The 19,569-nt window shown below is 49.7% G+C and overlaps 1 protein-coding gene and 3 non-coding genes across 4 annotated transcripts; all 4 read right to left on the reverse strand.

Moving 5' to 3' along the window:
- Positions 1-569: 569 nt before the first annotated feature.
- On the reverse strand, positions 570-7,627 carry LOC146062921 (nucleolar protein 56-like). Its single transcript, XM_083174943.1, has 12 exons — positions 7,487-7,627; positions 7,312-7,401; positions 5,685-5,799; positions 5,054-5,215; positions 4,414-4,612; positions 3,976-4,163; positions 3,729-3,880; positions 3,425-3,525; positions 1,942-2,090; positions 1,380-1,501; positions 1,071-1,202; positions 570-990 (listed from the first exon to the last, which is right to left on the reverse strand). The coding sequence occupies exons 1-12, from the start codon at positions 7,487-7,489 to the stop codon at positions 802-804; spliced, it is 1,602 nt and encodes a 533-aa protein (XP_083031069.1). The 5' UTR covers positions 7,490-7,627; the 3' UTR covers positions 570-801.
- Positions 1,270-1,340, reverse strand: LOC146045552 (small nucleolar RNA SNORD57). The gene has a single exon (XR_014465469.1). It is a non-coding gene; the product is annotated as a small nucleolar RNA SNORD57 (small nucleolar RNA).
- Positions 1,599-1,671, reverse strand: LOC146045568 (small nucleolar RNA SNORD56). The gene has a single exon (XR_014465474.1). It is a non-coding gene; the product is annotated as a small nucleolar RNA SNORD56 (small nucleolar RNA).
- Positions 4,216-4,351, reverse strand: LOC146045644 (small nucleolar RNA SNORA51). Its single transcript, XR_014465537.1, has one exon. It is a non-coding gene; the product is annotated as a small nucleolar RNA SNORA51 (small nucleolar RNA).
- Positions 7,628-19,569: the final 11,942 nt, after the last annotated feature.

Consider the following 19,569-nt stretch of genomic DNA (forward strand, 5'->3'; position numbering starts at 1 on the left):
GGAATCCTATAAACGTGACTTACTGAAGTCAGTAGCTACACGTCAGATAGGTTGAACTCACTACATTAATGTCTTTCAGCCTTAATTACTATGTCTCACTTGCCCAGGGAAAACTTCCAAGGTGACCTTTTACACCACAAACAGTCCAGGTTTTCAAGATAGAATTGTTTGTGCATAGATGGTATAAACAGGCTGAGGTATTAAATCACCTGTTCTTAAGCATGGGTAGCCTAGAAAGCCGGATATAGGATGCCTGTCTGACAAAGGTCTTACCCACTGCCGACTTCCCTAGCAGCGACTTGTGTGGATTTACGGTACCGACATCATTAGTCATCTTCCATGAGGACTGGGCGGAATCTTTGTACACAGTTCAGGAGAGATTTTGGATGCGGACGGGACAGCATTAGGGAGACTCCCATCCTCCCCATTACACTGGTGACCCAATGCCGCCAGAGACAGCCACCTCCGAGGCACACCCCACCACCTACTCTGCCAGCTAAGACATGACCACCACAGACCAGTCATTATCGCCCCTCTACATAGAACAGTTCTTCTCAGTACAGGAAACATTTAGGTTTGTGTCCCTTTAATCTGCAGATTTACAGTCATTGAGACATTTTATACAAAACAAAATTGTTCATCCAACTGAATGTACACTAGGAATACTGGTGCCCCATAACCAGAAGCCACCAGATTAGTCTGTAGAGCAATATATTGATAAGACACTTCTGAAATGCAGAGAACCGCACATCGCTGCTGTCCAAGCGTTATCAGTCTATACACAGAGGCTGCAGCCCACGCTTAGTCCTCATCTTCCTCCTGACGCACTTTCAATTTCTTCTTTTTCTTGGGCTCTGTTACCGGCGTTTCTTCAGGGGCAGATTTCTTCTTTTTCTTTTTGGATGGCGTCTGCTCCTCTTTCTCTATCCCGTTCTCCGAGACATCGCCCTCAGACTTCCGTTTCTTTTTCTTCTTGCTTGGCTCTTCCTCCTGAGGAAAGGGGAACGTTAGATCTAGAGCACCACCTTGCAGACAGTATTAATCACACCATAGGCTTTGCCGTCACTCACCTCATCTTCGCTTTTCATGGGTGACTGCTCCTCCTCCACTGCCAGCGCCTCTAATCTCTTCTTCTCTCGTTTCCGCTTCTTCCGTTCTTTCTTATCCAGTTTCCGCTTTATCTCCGCTGTCACTTCTGAGGCCTGAAACAGAAGTCAAGAGTTAAGGATCCACCTGTTATCTCTGTATCCGGCAGGCAGATCTCTTGTTGGATCAGACTCATTAAATCAGTTTTTGCCTCCAGGGGGTTATTGTCAGGGATCAACGCTGCATCATTTCCAACCAAGTGACACTACATGTCCTGCATTAGACATACTGACCTCTTGCTGAGCCTCCTTCATCACATCCAGGTTCTTGCGAGGAGCCTCCCCGGTCTCATAGAACGCCAGTCTCTCCTCCACCTGCTCCCGCAGCTTGTCTCCATACACACAGGTTGGGATTTCTGAAACAATGAGAACAGTTTAATCCTGTACCATGAACAATACAAGACCTTGCACAGTAGGCTAGATCCACCAGGAACGCACCACAGAACCACCACTTTGCTCAGAAAGAGATTGTCAACATAAACGTAGGTGATATACTGTTGACGAAAAATGTTTACCATCATTGCAAAGCTGGGTGTAACGCGTAGCACCGGGAGCCACCTAAACCCTGGTGTGGCCAGGAAGGTGGTGGTGTTTTACCTGACTGAAGGCTAAATCCGGCAGCGCATGCCCGGCTATAGGTGCCCCACCACACAGGGCTCCGGCTTTACCCGAGAAGGCTAATCCGGCAGAGCACGCCTATAAGGTTCCCACCACACAGGGGTACGGCTTTACCTGGGAAGGTTAATCTGGCAGAGCACGCCTATAAGGTTCCCACCACACGGTTATACGGCTTTACCTGAGAAACAGTCTATACGGGAAGCGATTGTGCACTTGTTGGCCAGGTAGCGGGAGATTCTCCCCTTGTTCTTTGCAGCTGCTCGCCCGATGAATGTGGAGTGAAAGATAAGTCCGTATTTTGGGGTGTTACCCTTGGTCTTCAGTGCTCTGTAAAGCAAGTAACTTAGGCCGTTAGGAGACTTTGTATATAGGCCAGTGATTAATCACCACGGGCCATATAGTGTGTTCTATTAAACTACTTCACCACACATGACTGCCCTGCCCACCCCCCCCCCCACACTCGTAAGCCTACACCTGCCCTACCCATATCCCCCTCCCACACTCGTGTGCCTACAACTGCCCTACCCATATCCACCCCCCCCCCACTCGCCAGCCTACAACTGCCCTGCCCATCCCCCCCCCCACCAGCCTACAACTGCCCTGCCCATCCCCCCCCCCACCAGCCTACAACTGCCCTGCCCATCCCCCCCCCCACCAGCCTACAACTGCCCTGCCCATCCCCCCCCCCCACCAGCCTACAACTGCCCTGCCCATCCCCCCCCCCCACCAGCCTACAACTGCCCTGCCCATCCCCCCCCCCCACCAGCCTACAACTGCCCTGCCCATCCCCCCCCCCCACCAGCCTACAACTGCCCTGCCCATCCCCCCCCCCCACCAGCCTACAACTGCCCTGCCCATCCCCCCCCCCACCAGCCTACAACTGCCCTGCCCATCCCCCCCCTCACCAGCCTACAACTGCCCTGCCCATCCCCCCCTCACCAGCCTACAACTGCCCTGCCCATCCCCCCCCCCCCACCAGCCTACAACTGCCCTGCCCATCCCCCCCCTCACCAGCCTACAACTGCCCTGCCCATCCCCCCCCTCACCAGCCTACAACTGCCCTGCCCATCCCCCCCCTCACCAGCCTACAACTGCCCTGCCCATTCCCCCCCTCACCAGCCTACAACTGCCCTGCCCATCCCCCCCCTCACCAGCCTACAACTGCCCTGCCCATCCCCCCCCTCACCAGCCTACAACTGCCATGCCCACCACCCCCCCCCTCACCAGCCTACAACTGCCATGCCCACCCCCCCCACTCACCAGCCTACAACTGCCATGCCCACCACCCCCCCACTCACCAGCCTACAACTGCCCTGTTCTTCCCCCTTACTAGCTTATTGCTGACATACCTCCTTATTTGCCCCTCACTTATAACTGTCCCACCCCCCCTATGTAGCCAATCACTAGCTGAGCCTTCCCCATAGCACTGACTGCCAGTCTCCCCACACACTAAGCCTATGTGAAGTGACAGGACATTGGGAAGTCTGACCTGCACAGTGCTCAGAGCAAAGCCTCAGGCACATAGTGACAGTAATTAATGGAGGGTTGTTCAGACACTGGGGTGGCAGCAATCACTCAGCAGCTGGCAGATGCCATGCACCAGTGTGTCAGACGCCAGCACCCAGTCACCTGCCATCACCACAACCGTCCAGCAGATGTACCTGAAGAGAGCCTTCTCTGCCCCCAGGATCTGGACGGTGGAGGCCGGGTACTTGGCGAGGTTAGTCAGGCTTCCTGCGTGGGAGATCAGACGGGCACCAACCTGTGGATGTAAGGACAGTGATCAGTGGACGGGTACACCTGGGTGGGCCATGCAGCCACAGTGACAGCACAGATCAGCAGTGGAAGGTTTCAGCAGCAGTCTCAGGGGATTGACAGATAACAATACATCATGTCTGTGAGGGGCCACAAGGTGGCGCTCCAGCAAAGGAAATGCAGAGCATAACATGGACAAGGGACACTTACCACTTCTCCAATGAGGGCAGACAAGCTGGGGGCCACCTGGCTCATCTTTGAGCGAAGGTACTCCTGGAGACCCTTCCGATACTCTGATAAGGAGATGACGCGGCAGGAGAAGCTCTCGATATTGATGAGGTCGATGGGCGAGATGTCCATGCCTGGGGGAAGCAGAACACCAGCCAATAAGAAGTCAGCACCAGCAATAACCTATCCCATAGCCAGGTCCCTCGTACAGCTGAAGTTGAGTACATACCCATTGATGACCGAGAGGCGTCCAGGATTGCCTGGGCTTTGGCACTGTCCATGACTATCTCCTCCATCTCTTCCAGCTTCTCCTCAGACAGCTCCTTGCGGTTCCCGATGAACTTCGCCATACGGCAGTACGTATAGTTGTCGGCCACAATCTTTATGAGCTCCGGGAAGTGATACCCGTACCATTCTCTGTGGGAGGGAGAGGAGGGTTAGTAGCCCATTACACATTGCCCTGGTGAGGGTCTGTACCCCCGATAACAATACAGCCCCTGCACACCGTGGAGCTGTGGTGTAGACGGAGATGTTACTACTCTGCCTCCTCTTTCTATACAGACAGAGGGATGGACAACACTGTCTGTGGTAAGCATTGGGAGGATAAAAACATGGACGCCGAGACCAGGCCCAGCCTCGCTACAGTCAGCTAAGGAGAAGTCCTCACCTCACCCTCATGGAGAAGGTGTTTATGTCCTTGTCCAGCTGGTCCAGTAGACTGATAGACTGGATGATCATGTTGTCCACTCGGTTGACGTTGAACTTGACTTTGGCTCTGGAGTAGCTGTGCCCCAAACCAAGCTGCGCTTTGGAGGCAGACTGAGCTGTGAGTCCTTTCACCAAGGCGTGGAAGTATAACCGGATCCCTGCACAGAAAGACCATGTTATGTCAGATCAGGCCACCAGTGATGAGAGGACCTCTCATACCTAGGGATGACCATCGTTGCCATTGATGGGAAAAGTGCAATGGCCCATCGATAGTCTATAACCATTCTATGGATGACCATCGATGTTTTTGCGTATCGATGGTCATCCATTTTCTGATTGAGTGGCCGGCGGGCCAAACAAAATGTGGGGGTGGGGCTTCACAGTTGTCAGGGGTGGAGCTATGCTCCGTATCCCGGCACTGTAGGGGAAAAAGCAAAAACGAAACTTTTGTTTAAGCTTTACATCGATGGTGGGAAACCATCTGGTTCTCCCCCATCGATGCCAAAACTATTCGACATCGGCCATAAACCATCGATGATTTCTAATGGTCGATGGCCTTCCCTACTCATACCCTGAGAGTATATCTGCCAGGTACCCACCTCTGATAAGCTCGGCCACCACACCGCCCGTCTGACATGGGATCTTCAGCTCCTCCTGGATGGCTGCTCCGATCTTACTGTCACTCACGCCAAGCAGAGCCTTCTTCCTCTTAGCTGGCATGTTGGTTTCCAGGAGCAGCTTCAGGTCCTCATGGAGGACACCTGCGGATGGAAGGAAGAAAAAAAAAACGCAAGAACGTTGAGTTAAACATACATCCAAAAGAACCCAAGGGGGCGCCTGAAACCCTACAAAATGCAGTATTATCACTGTATATTAGATTCCATCTGTGCCCCAGAGATTTCCAGCCTTCACTATGCCCAGGATTCAGAACCCCATCGTACAATGATGCAGAGGTGTCCACGTACCCATAATCCAGGATTACACTAAATATTGGTGCGATTCCTAGTCTGCCCCCACAGCACAAAACCCAGACTGTACATTGAGATTCCTTATTTTACACTAGAGAACCAGAGAGGTACGCAGTCTCCCCTGCACGGGCTGAATCTGCGGAGGGGGTGCGCAGGGCGTGCTCAGTAATCAGGGTGTCATCACACAGCTCAGGGGATTGACAGATCATTAGACATCACTGCACGCCCCACGTGTAACACTAATCACCTTACATTACATTACCTTCAGAGATGGCGTTCACATTCTCCAGCGCACTCTGGGCAGACTTAAAGGGCAAGAACCCCGCAAGCTTCACAATGCTGCTGAACTTCCCAATATTCTGCAGAGACTCCTCCACCTGCAGGCAGGACATGGAATTACAGCACAAGTCATTACCTGCAGTATCCACACAACATTAGCATAATACACCAAGAGAACATGTGCGGTTACAGAATCACACATTGTATGTAACCTGCCTTGTGAGGGTTGGAAGGGGAGGGTGCAATCAGACATCGGGTGCTGGAGGGCGGGCGGGGGGTGCTGGGCATCCTAATCTGCCCACATGGTACAGCACAAAACCCAGATTGTACATTTGGAGATGCCTCATTTTACACAGGTATGCAGTTACCCCTGCACGGGCTGAGTCTGTGGAGGGGGTGCGCAGGGCGTGCTCAGTAATCAGGTTGTCATCACACAGCTCAGGGGATTGACAGATCATTAGACATCACTGCACGCCCCACGTGTAACACTAAACACCTGACATTACACTCACATTCTCCAGGGGGGGACACACTAGCATATAGTGCCCATATACTTATGCTGGAAGAGGGAAGGCAGCGTCAGTGAGTAGCTCAGTGAAGGAGAGCTAGTGGTTGCCGGGGGACACAGCAGAATTGAGGAAAAACAAAACCAAAAAACTTTTACACTAGACAGCCCTGATTGGCTAGAACAGTTCAGCCAGTCAGAGGACTTCCTAGTGTAAAAATCTTTTCTTCAAATTCTGCCACCATCCCTAGCACTTTATCACAGCAATAAGTGACTCACTGATGCCACCAGCAGTCCCCTCTCCTTAAATGTGATATCAGGCGTACCTCACCGAGGGGCACATTTATTAAGCTTGGAGAAGAGATAAAGTGGAGAAAAGGTAAAAGGAGATAACGCACCAGCCAATTGGCTGGGGCGTTCTCCTTTTGCCTTTTCTCTGCTTTCTCTCTTCTCCAAGCTTAATAAATCTGCCCCTGAGATCTCCTGCTCCGATTGGTCAGGCACCTTAAAGGACTACAACAGGGGTGACCAAACCGGTCCTTGAGATCTAGCAACAGGCCACCGTTTCCAGATCACCTAGCTGCTGCATTCATTCCTACTATTAGACCCACAGGTTTCCTGACATACATGAAATGTAAGTCTGGAGACAGGTTCCGGCATCGCTGGGCTACAGCTTATGCATCACACGGACGGGCAGGAGATACCTCAGCAGAGAGCATCGCATACGTCACATGTGGTCCTTCCACATACATTGTACCGCATGCAATCCCAGTCATGGCTGTAGGACATAGAAGTCCTGGTGGCAGCCACGGCAAGCGCCAGCTCTGACCCGGTGTGCAGAGGAGTCAGAAATACACAACTGCACGTATGGGTCATACAGTGTGTGTGTGTGTGTCACTGTACATATAACTATAGCTCTTACACTGGCAGACAAGTCTCAGCCTGTGGCCCTGCAGGAGAACACGTGGAGCCCACAGCAGGCCGCTGAGAGTAGGGGGCGCAACCAGCAGGCACCACGTGGGGCAAAAAGCTGAAACCGCAAAAGCAGGCGACACACTGCACAGAACATAACCTATACAGGTAAATATAACCAGGGGTACGGTACCTGGGGCAGCAGCATGCCGATCTCCTCCACCTCCCGCACGGCGAACAGCGCGTATCCGGCCGCATGCTCGAACAGTACGTGCAGCAGCACCTGCGGGGACAGGAAGGGATGTTATACAGAGCAGGCAGCGGGGTCTCCCAGCACCACCACCCCCGGGTCTCCGGCTGGCACTCACCATGGTAGCGGCGGCTGCAGCAGCGTCCTCCTCACACACCCGCTCAGGGCGCCGAGCAGAAACAGACTGAGCTCAGCACGCGGCGCCTCCTGGCCACACGTCCGCCGGCCCCGCCTCTCACCGGGCAGCCAATCGCGCGGTCGCACTTTCCTGAGCGAAGGGCGCCGAGGCCAATCACAGAGCTGGGAGGGGGCATGTGGGCACTGAGCGCAGGAAGTGAGGTAGAGCGGCCGCGCCGTCAGCAGGCATCTGTGCTGCTCTGTGGTAGCTGGGAGGACTGCAGTGCGTCCGACAGACACGTGGTGGTGGGAGATTGCTGGCGCATGTGACACAGGCATGGGCGCGCATCTAGCATGGCTGAGGCCCTTAGGTCCCGGGGCAGGACGTGGGGTAGAGATGGGCAAAACGGTTCTTTGAGCGGACCCGGGTCGGTCGGTGAAAAGATCTAGATCCTTTGGGCGGCTCTGCGGCTCAGTTTGTGTAAAAAAGGCAGTTATTTATGGTTTGAGTTAGTGTACCATACCTCCCAACATGACCCTTTCCAGGAGGGACACAATGCTCTGTTTCTGGACTTCCCTCTTAATGTTTGATTGTTATTACCTGTGTGGAAACACCTTTCTTATCCATTTACCTGTTTAGAACAGGTAATAGCAATCATTCGTTAAGAGGGAAGTCCAGAAACAGAGCAAAGTCGTAGGTCAGAGATGGGGAACCTTTGGCCCTCCAGCTATTGTTGGACTACACATCCCAGCATGCCCTGCTACAATTTGCTATTTGGCCATGATAAAACTGTTGCAGGGAATGCTGGGATGTGTAGTCCAACAACAGCTGGGGCCAAAGGTTCTCTACCTAGGTGGTGCACTTAACATAGATTGTTCTCCGCAGTATTAGCCCGTAGAATCTATGGTTTTACACACAGGGGAAATTGACTAATAATTGAATAGCCCTGCGTGGTAAACACAGTAGATAATTGAATATTGAATACGTTGGGTTTGCCCCCTTATATATCTCAGGGTCCCTTCCTGTGGGGCTACCGGTCTCTGTACTACTACAATTAGCCTGTAGCCTCTCCCCTTGAATATCTCCCCAATAGGCCCTCAGCATTTCAGGCATACACGCCGCCGGATACGGCAGTAGGGGGAGGTGGAGTCTGACATTCTGTGGCTCACTGTACAAATCAGGCCTCCCTCTTGAAGACCCCTTTTCATTGCCAGTTTCGGGAGGGAGGAGGGGGTCCCTATGATATAAAAATAAAAGTGTCTACTCACCCATTAAATACAACCATTTCCCTCATGCCTACCTATATACTTGTACAATGACAAATACAGGGAATAATCCTTTGTGAGGTGGTGTCCTGGGGTATTGATCATATTGGGGCAATTTATAAATTTTGAGGGCGCAGGGACAGGGCTCCGAAAGGAGCCCGTCCCTGCGAAGCCCTAACCTGGAAGCCGGGGGGTCAGACCCCCACTGACCCCTCTCATCCGAGCCGGGCAGTGCGATGTGTAGGCATAGACTACAATGGGCTATCGCCATCTCAGAATGGCGGTAGCCCAGGGGTTCGAAGCCGGGCTGCCCGATGTTGATACATCGGGCAGCTTCGCATCCCCCATAGAAACCTATGGGGATGCGGCCGGCGGCGCTGAAAGGGGGATCGCAGCAGGGATCGGAGATTCCTGTTGCGGTTCCCCGATGATACATTTAGGGGATACGGGCTTACTAGAGTAGAAGATACCATGTCTCTGGTACATGTACAGCTGCTAGCCAGGGAGTACACGGAGGGTGTCAGAAGGAGAAGAGGAGCTTACAGCGGGATGCGGCTCCTTAAAGCGTTCTGTACATTGCACATTTTAGAGAAATGTAATGACATCATCTCCAAGCGCCAGGCCCGCGGTGATCCCCACCGGGACCACTGATCGCCGTGCTTGGGACAGCCCAGCACCAAGGTAAGCTGCTGGGCTGCCCCCAGTCCCCGTGCACCCCTCCAGCCATCGTCCTGGAGGTGAATGGATGCCTCACACCGGCATCCATTCACCTCCTCCGCTGCTGTCTGCTGAATATAGCAGACAGCAGCGCAGGCTGTCTGTGCCCCCCTGTCCAACCTGCGGATGCTGCGGCCCCCCACTGATGTAAATGGGAGCCGGTTCGGATGACCCAGTGTACCCATTTACACCGACTGCCCTCTACCCAGGTCATAGTCATGTTCTACCCAGGTCAGGACCTGGGGAAACGGTCGTTTGGTCGACATTAGGTCAACAACACTAGGTCGACATGCTGAAAGGTCGACATGGTTTTAGGTCGACATGGAACAAGGTCGACGTGGTTAGTAGTAGTAGTACGTTTATTTATAAGGCGCCGCAAAGTGTCCGCAGCGCCGTACATAGCAAACAAAAAACAAATGACAAGGTAACATACAGGGTGTGTTGAAAAAGTCGACGTGGTTACAGGTCGACGTGGTTTTACGTCGACATGGAACAAGGTCTACATGGTTATAGGTCAACATGAGGAAGGTCGACAGGTCATAAGGTCGACATGGGGATTTTCACTGTTTTTTGAGCCGACATGTGCCGACAGGCGGTATTTCATGCCCTACCATACACTAGGGCATGGAGTGAGATTATAATAGTGTGGCAAGCGAAGTGAGCCACTGTGCCCGAAGCATTGCGAGCGATGCGAGGGTCCGATTTCACTTCCAACTGTGTTGACATTCTGGTCAAAAAACAGCGAAAACCCCATGTCGACCTTATGACCTTTCGACCTTCCTCATGTCACTCTAACGTCCATGTCGACCTAAAACCACGTCGACCTTGTTCCATGTCGACCTCTTCCCATGTCGACATTTTCCCATGTCGACCTAGTGACTGTCTGACCAACGCTTGTCTGACGAACAATCCAGTTCCCAGGACCTGGGTAGAAGTCCCGTGTAAAGAGACACGGCATGTCTCATTTACACTGCCGCTGACCGGGGTCTGACCCGCTGAAGACCCGGGGTTTTGCGGCGGTGTAAAAGGGGTATTAATTTTGCTCGTTGCCAAGGGAGACTAAGTTTGCTTATTGCCAAGGGGGATTACATTTGTTCATTGCCAAGGGGGACTAAATTTGCTCATTGCCAAGCCCCCCCCCCCCCCCCCCCCAAATGAAAGTTAATAGAAGGCCCCCTCCCCCTCCAAATTAAAGTTAAAAGTACTACACATCCCAGCAAACACAGATCTAGTAAAAAAAAAAAACACATGTGCACTGCCTAACTAAAGTCTGTGTGTCTGTGAGAATGTGTGTTCATACTTCTACACACCTTTCTATGATACTGTACTAGTAGAAGATTGTGAAGCAATCTTGCAATGCCTCTGCTGAGTCTCCTTCAGGGCTTCAAGAAGAATCTAGATCTCCACATGACACAGCAGCAGCAGCAGCAACAGCACAAGCAGGCTTGTTTTTCTATTCACTCACAGACTCCAATTAGAAGAAAATATCTCAGCTGCCAAAGGTGGCAGTGCTGAGCTCAAGCAATGCATTGTATTGTATGCAATGTAAAGCGAAACTGATCCGGATCACCATTTTTGGGATCGACGGATCCCTCGTTCTTTGAAGGGAACCGTTCAAAAGAACCGGATCGTTCGCGAACGACCCATCTCTAACGTGGGGCCCCTGGGTTAGCATGGCCTCAGAACGTCATTAGGCTTGTGTCAGAGCGTTGCCACGGGTTACTGTCAAACCTGTGGCCCCAGACTCATTAACCCTTGAAAAAACTGAATGTTCTGCTAACTTCAGCCTCATTCCCAGCACATGGCTGCATGGCCAGATTAAAGGGGGGGGGAGAAGTTATTGTACACAGGGCCCCCTCGGTCAGGGGCCGGACTGTCTGAGCGCTGTGGAAACACTAGCTCTCCTTCCTGTCCAAGTGTGTACAGAATTCAGGGGTAGATTTATTAAGCTCGGTGAAGTGATAAAGTGCCTGGTTTTTATCACCGGCCAATCAGCTCCTACCTGTCATTTTTAAAGCCAAGCCTGTAACTTCACAGGTAGGAGCTAATTGGCCAGTGATAAAAACCAGACACAATGGGGCAGATGTACTAACTCCCCCCCTTTGCGCTTCAGAAATAACGTCCCGCTTCTCCTGCATAACGAGGAGAAGCGGGCACTCGTTACTGGGGAGATGTATTAACATCCCCCATGCCGATAAGGAGAGCCGTTATCCCCAGCGTTAACGGCTCTCCTTATCGGCTCCCTCGCCGCCCAGCACATGCGCACTCGCCGTCGCCCCCCCTGCCCGGCTTACTGGGCATGCGCGAGATCTCGCAAAAACCGCGAGATCTCCAGCTCAGCCCGAGCCAGAAGCAGGGCTAGCGTTGTCCCCACAGTGGGGGATAGGACAACGCTAGCCCTGAGGTGGCGAAGCGGCCGGGGCGAATTAACGCCTTGAAGGCTGTTAATACATCGCCCCGGCCGTTAATCCCTGGGGGGGATTGCAGGGACAGCCCCGCCGAGCGTAACTCGGCGGGCTGTCACTAGCGCACGTTAGGTGCGCTAGTAATACATTAGGGACAGACGTAATCCCCCCCAGTTAACCAGCGATAAGTGCATTTTTGCACTTAACGCTGGTTGATACATCTGCCCCTTTATCACTTCACCAAGCTTAATAAATCTGCCCCACAGAGACCGCAGGCACCAACCATACAATATATTAAGAGGGAAGTCCAGAGAGAGCATTTTGTCCCTCCTGGAATAGGTCATGTTGGGAGGTATATATACTATCTTATACACTCCCATCCCCCACTTTACAAGGGGGATGGGCCCTGCATGGCCATGTGGGTGGCAGTAGCCAATGGCCAGTGTATTCCCTGACTGCACCCACTATCACCCCTATGTATGACAGAGGGATCCCAGCACCGGCTGCGATCCCTCCATTCCCCCTTGCTATGGCTGATTACCAAGCTCTGGTATGCGCTGTGTGCGTGTGAGGGTGGCGATGGTCTATATGGGGAGAGCGTTCTGCCACACATGCCACATTATTAACCCCTTCCCGACAATTGACGTACATTTACGTCATGGTCGGGAAGTACTTCCCGACACATGGCGTAAATGTACGTCATGGCATTTAACTGTCACCGCGTCTATAGACGCGGTGACAGTTTCAACATGTCTGCTGTCCCTGACAGCAGACATGTCCGTGCATGCCCAGGGGGGGCTGCGATGCCGCCCCCCCGTCGGCGATCGCTGTGATTGGCTGTTCAGTGTGAACAGCCAATTACAGCGTTTTCCTGTGTCACCGGCGAATAACGTTCGCCGGTGACACGGGATCAGAGGTGATTGGTGCTGTAAAGTACAGCACCAATCACCGCGGGGTGTAAGGGTGACACTGGTGTCACCCCACCGCACCCCGCCCGCCCCCAAAGGCCGTGATTGGTTCGTCGGACCGACGGACCAATCACAGCCAAGGAGGGGGATTTAAACTAACGGTGACTGCACTGCAGACGCCATTCCGGTCTGGAATAGCGTGCAGTGCGGTCACCGTACCTCCCTGCCGCCATACTGACCAGAACCTTGCTCCATAGCTTGCTCCATACTTACCTGATCGCTGCTTCATCACTGCTTCCTGGATCCTGTTACTACTTGTGCCTTCCTGTGAAATTGTGCTGCTGCAGTGTACTAGCTAGATAGAGAGATAGATAGAGAGATAGAGAGAGATAGAGAGATAGAGAGAGATAGAGAGAGATAGAGAGAGATAGAGAGAGATAGAGAGAGATAGAGAGAGAGATAGTGTCAGAGAGTGCTATATTTTGTGCTGCTGCAGTGTGATATAGTTATAGATAGAGAGAGAGATAGATAGAGAGGCCTAGTGACAGAGTGCTATATTTTGTGCTGCTGCAGTGTGATAGTTATAGAGAGATAGAGAGAGATAGAGAGAGAGATAGTGTCAGAGAGTGCTATATTTTGTGCTGCTGCAGTGTGATATAGTTATAGATAGAGAGAGATAGAGAGAGAGAGATAGATAGATAGAGAGGCCTAGTGACAGAGTGCTATATTTTGTGCTGCTGCAGTGTGATAGTTATAGAGAGATAGAGAGAGATAGAGAGAGAGAGATAGAGAGAGATAGTGACAGATTGTGCTATATATTTTTGATATAACTGACTGCTGCCCCCTCCTTTTGTGCTGATCAGTATAAATTAACTGATCAGCAACTTTTTGGGGGCGCAGGTTTTTTTTTATATATAGATATACCTGTCACTGCTGCAGTGTCATAGAGTGATAGATAGTGAGAGATAGAGAGATAGAGAGAGATAGTGACAGAGAGTGATAGAGAGTGCTAAATTTTTTGTCTGCTGCCCCCGCCTTTTGTGCTGATCACTATATCTGAGGTGATCAGCAACTTTTTTGGGGGTACAGAGGTTTTTTTTTTTTTATATATACCTGCCAGTTGCTGCCAGTTGCACTGTCAGTTGCACCAAAGGTTGTGCACCTGCTGCACCTCACTGGTAATCAGTGTCGCATCACTGATCACCTTTTTTTTTTGTGTGTGTGCTGTGGGGTCTTTTTTTAATTTTTTTTTTACACAAACTGTGATTTTGTGGGTGTCCTGTGGCCGCTGTGCGCTGATCAGTGACGTACATCACTGATCATCTTTTTCGGCACAGGGTTGATCTATATTTTTTTTTTTTTGATCAAATTCCTGTTGCCTTTGAGCGCTGTTCAGTGACAGACGTTACTGACCAACATCTGTGCTCAATTTTTGGCGCAGGACCTTTTTTTTTTTTTTAACCCCTTAAATTTTTTATTTTTAACCCCTTCATTTTTTTTTTTTTTCTTCATTTTTTTTATTGGTATAAAGTATTTTTTTTTTTCTGCACCACATACACACTACACACTACATACCCCCCGGATTGAAATAAAGTTTGTACCCCCCCCTACACTATACACGTGTTGAAACATTTCACTACCAGTAACACAAAAATAAAAATGGCATCCCAAATGTCCTCCCAAATGTCCTCCCAAATGTCCTCCCAGTCATCCAGGAGAATGTATTCAGCGGAGGAGGCATATGCCCTGCTTGCTTCTGACTCTGACACAGCCAGTGATGCAAGCGGGGAATTTGAAGGATTCGCCTTAAGCTCCTCTTCCTCCTCTGGTGATGAGGGACCCCCTCAAAGACGCCCCCGTAGAGCAGCTGAGACCCCCCCCCCAATAATTGATCTCGTATGGACCCCACCACCAGACAATTTTGAGCCCCAGGTTCCTGAGTTTTTGGCCATGCCAGGAATCCAATTTGATTCCACAGGTCTCAGAGAAATTGACTTTTTCAAATTATTTTTCTCTGATGATTTTATAAATTTAATGGTGGACCAAACTAATTTATATGCCCAGCAGTTTATTGCTCAAAACCCCACGTCATCATTTGCTAGGTGGACCCCTGTAGATGCAGTAGAGATGATGACGTTTTGGGGTCTGGTGTTTCATATGGGCATAGTAAAAAAGCCAGAAATTAGGCAATATTGGAGTACAGATGTTCTGTACAGTACTCCATTTTACCGTATGGCCATGCCCCGGGCTCGATTTGAGACGATCCTTAAATTTATACATTACACCGATAATGCACAGTGCCCACCCAGAGATGATCCCACCTTTGACCGGCTATTCAAAGTCAGGCCGGTCATTGATCATTTCAGTGCCAAATTTGAAGAGGTGTACATCCCTGAAAAATTTATTTGTATCGACGAGTCCCTTATACATTTTAAAGGAAGGGTTAAATTCCGCCAGTACCTTCCCAGTAAGAGGGCAAGGTATGGCATAAAAATGTACAAACTGTGTGAAAGCACCTCAGGGTACACCCACAGGTTTAGGGTTTATGAAGGGAAGGATTCAAGAATTGAACCGCCAGAATGCCCCCCCTCCCTCGTAGGTGTTAGTGGGAAAATTGTCTGGGATTTAGTGCACCCCTTCCTGGATAAAGGTTATCACCTCTATGTGGATAACTTTTACACCAGCATCCCCCTGTTTAAGGCCCTTGGTTCAAGAGGTACAGCAGCTTGCGGTACTGTGCGCAAGAACCAAAGAGGCCTCCCAAAAACGCACATTGCCCAAGTAATGAGAAGGGGTGAAAGCAGGGGAATATGCACCGAAAATATGTTGTTGGTCAAATATAAGGACAAGAGGGATGTCCTTATACTGACAACAATTCACGGAGACAGTACCACCTCCGTCCCTGTACGAGGTACCAGTACCCACACCTCAAAACCTAATTGTATCCTGGATTACAATAGGTACATGGGCGGAGTGGATCTTTCAGATCAGGTACTGAAGCCGTACAGTGCCCTGCGGAAAACAAAAATCTGGTACAAGAAGGTGGCCGTGTATATCATCCAGATGGCACTGTATAACGCTTACGTGCTATTCCGTTCTACCGGCCAGAGGGGGACATTTATGCACTTTCAAGAGGAAGTCATAAAGGGCCTAATATTTGGGAACCAGCAGGCAGAGGGCCCCAGTACTTCTAGTACTGGCCCCCGTATTGTACCAGGGCAGCATTTTCCTGATGAAATCCCCTCCACTGGAAAAAAGGGCAGGACACAAAAAAGGTGCAAAGTTTGCTATAAAAAGGGAATAAGAAAGCAAACTATTTTCCAGTGTGACACTTGCCCCGACAAACCCGGCCTATGTATAAAGGAGTGTTTTAAAATATACCACACATCTATGGAATATTAGGTTCATAATTTCACCGTGCTTCGGGGGTCTTGCTAATGCCACATAGCACCCACCATTCATTCCACCAGAATCTGAGCCGCAAAATCCAAAAATCACTCCTTCCCTTCTGAGTCCTGCCATGCACCCAACTGGTATTTTTTGGTCACATGTGAGGCATTGCCGTACTCGGGAGAAATTGGGGCACATATTTTGGGGTGCTTTGTCTCCTTCATTCCTTGTGAAAATGAAAAATTTTGAGCCAGAACTGCATTTTTGTGTAAAAAAATGTAATTTTTCATGTTCACTGCCCACTTGTATCAAAATTGGTGAAACCCCTGGGGGTTTGAAATGTACACTATACCCCTAGATGAATTCCCTGAGGGGTGTAGTTTGCAAAATGGGGTCACTTGTGGGGGGGTTCCACTGTATTGGTGCTTTGGGGGTCTTGCTAATGCGACATAGCACCCACCATCATTCCACCAGAATTTGTGCTGCAAAATCCAAATATCACTCCTTCCCTTCTGAGTCCTGCCACTTTTTGGTCACACATGAGGCATTGCCGTACTCGGGAGAAATTGGGGCACAGATTTTGGGGTGCTTTGTCTCCTTCATTCCTTCTGAAAATGAAAAATTTTGAGCCAGAACTGCATTTTTGTGTAAAAAAATGTAATTTTTCATTTTCACTGCCCACTTGTATCAAAATTGGTGAAACCCCTGGGGGTTTTAAATGTACACTATACCCCTAGATTAATTCCCTGAGGGGTGTAGTTTGCAAAATGGGGTGACTTGTGGGGGGGTTCCACTGTATTGGTGCAACATAGCACCCACCATTCATTCCACCAGAATCTGTGCTGCAAAATCCAAAAATCACTCCTTCCGTTCTGAGTCCTGCCATGCACCCAACTGGTATTTTTTGGTCACATGTGAGGCATTGCCGTACTCGGGAGAAATTGGGGCACATATTTTGGGGTGCTTTTTCTCCTTCATACCTTCTGAAAATGAAAAATTTTGAGCCAGAACTGCATTTTTGTGTAAAAAATGTAATTTTTCTTTTTCACTGCCCACTTGTATCAAAATTGGTGAAACCCCTGGGGGTTTGAAATGTACACTATACCCCTAGATGAATTCCCTGAGGGGTGTAGTTTGCAAAATGGGGTGACTTGTGGGGGGGTTCCACTGTATTGGTGCTTGGGGGGTCTTGCTAATGCGACATAGCACCCACCAAAATTCCACCAGAATCTGAGCTGCAAAATCCAAAAATCACTCCTTCCCTTCTGAGTCCTGCCATGCACCCAACTGGTATTTTTTGGTCACATGTGAGGCATTGCCGTACTCGGGAGAAATTGGGGCACAGATTTTGGGGTGCTTTTTCTCCTTCATACCTTCTGAAAATGAAAAATTTTGAGCCAGAACTGCATTTTTGTGTAAAAAATGTAATTTTTCATTTTCACTGCCCACTTGTATCAAAATTGGTGAAACCCCTGGGGGTTTGAAATGTACACTATACCCCTAGATGAATTCCCTGAGGGGTGTAGTTTTCAAAATGGGGTGACTTGTGGGGGGGTTCCACTGTATTGGTGCTTGGGGGGTCTTGCTAATGCGACATAGCACCCACCAAAATTCCACCAGAATCTGAGCCGCAAAATCCAAAAATCACTCCTTCCGTTCTGAGTCCTGCCATGCACCCAACTGGTATTTTTTGGTCACATGTGAGGCATTGCCGTACTCGGGAGAAATTGGGGCACATATTTTGGGGTGCTTTTTCTCCTTCATACCTTCTGAAAATGAAAAATTTTGAGCCAGAACTGCATTTTTGTGTAAAAAAATGTAATTTTTCATTTTCACTGCCCACTTGTATCAAAATTGGTGAAACCCCTGGGGGTTTGAAATGTACACTATACCCCTAGATGAATTCCCTGAGGGGTGTAGTTTTCAAAATGGGGTGACTTGTGGGGGGGTTCCACTGTATTGGTGCTTGGGGGGTCTTGCTAATGCGACATAGCACCCACCAAAATTCCACCAGAATCTGAGCTGCAAAATCCAAAAATCACTCCTTCCCTTCTGAGTCCTGCCATGCACCCAACTGGTATTTTTTGGTCACATGTGAGGCATTGCCGTACTCGGGAGAAATTGGGGCACAGATTTTGGGGTGCTTTTTCTCCTTCATACCTTCTGAAAATGAAAAATTTTGAGCCAGAACTGCATTTTTGTGTAAAAAAATGTAATTTTTCATTTTCACTGCCCACTTGTATCAAAATTGGTGAAACCCCTGGGGGTTTGAAATGTACACTATACCCCTAGATGAATTCCCTGAGGGGTGTAGTTTTCAAAATGGGGTGACTTGTGGGGGGGTTCCACTGTATTGGTGCTTGGGGGGTCTTGCTAATGCGACATAGCACCCACCAAAATTCCACCAGAATCTGAGCCGCAAAATCCAAAAATCACTCCTTCCGTTCTGAGTCCTGCCATGCACCCAACTGGTATTTTTTGGTCACATGTGAGGCATTGCCGTACTCGGGAGAAATTGGGGCACATATTTTGGGGTGCTTTTTCTCCTTCATACCTTCTGAAAATGAAAAATTTTGAGCCAGAACTGCATTTTTGTGTAAAAAAATGTAATTTTTCATTTTCACTGCCCACTTGTATCAAAATTGGTGAAACCCCTGGGGGTTTGAAATGTACACTATACCCCTAGATGAATTCCCTGAGGGGTGTACTTTGCAAAATGGGGTGACTTGTGGGGGGGTTCCACTGTATTGGTGCAACATAGCACCCACCATTCATTCCACCAGAATCTGTGCTGCAAAATCCAAAAATCACTCCTTCCCTTCTGAGTCCTGCCATGCACCCAACTGGTATTTTTTGGTCACATGTGAGGCATTGCCGTACTCGGGAGAAATTGGGGCACAGATTTTGGGGTGCTTTTTCTCCTTCATACCTTCTGAAAATGAAAAATTTTGAGCCAGAACTGCATTTTTGTGTAAAAAAATGTAATTTTTCATTTTCACTGCCCACTTGTATCAAAATTGGTGAAACCCCTGGGGGTTTGAAATGTACACTATACCCCTAGATGAATTCCCTGAGGGGTGTAGTTTGCAAAATGGGGTGACTTGTGGGGGGGTTCCACTGTATTGGTGCTTGGGGGGTCTTGCTAATGCGACATAGCACCCACCAAAATTCCACCAGAATCTGAGCTGCAAAATCCAAAAATCACTCCTTCCCTTCTGAGTCCTGCCATGCACCCAACTGGTATTTTTTGGTCACATGTGAGGCATTGCCGTACTCGGGAGAAATTGGGGCACAGATTTTGGGGTGCTTTGTCTCCTTCATACCTTCTGAAAATGACAAATTTGGAGCCAGAACTGCATTTTTGTGTAAAAAAAATAATTTTTCATTTTCACTGCCCA

This window comes from Crinia signifera, chromosome 1 (genome assembly GCF_055691185.1).
Source record: "Crinia signifera chromosome 1, ASM5569118v1, whole genome shotgun sequence".
NCBI classification, from domain to species: Eukaryota; Metazoa; Chordata; class Amphibia; order Anura; family Myobatrachidae; genus Crinia; species Crinia signifera.

What these genes read in the sequence shown, in the direction of transcription:
- LOC146062921 (XM_083174943.1), bottom strand. An exon ending in CCGTATAGACTGTTTCTCAG is followed by an intron (nt 1,502 to 1,941) that starts GTAAAGCCGTAT and finishes TCATTGTTTCAG; the next exon opens with AAATCCCAACCTGTGTGTAT. An exon ending in TGAAGGAGGCTCAGCAAGAG is followed by an intron (nt 1,203 to 1,379) that starts GTCAGTATGTCT and finishes CTTCTGTTTCAG; the next exon opens with GCCTCAGAAGTGACAGCGGA.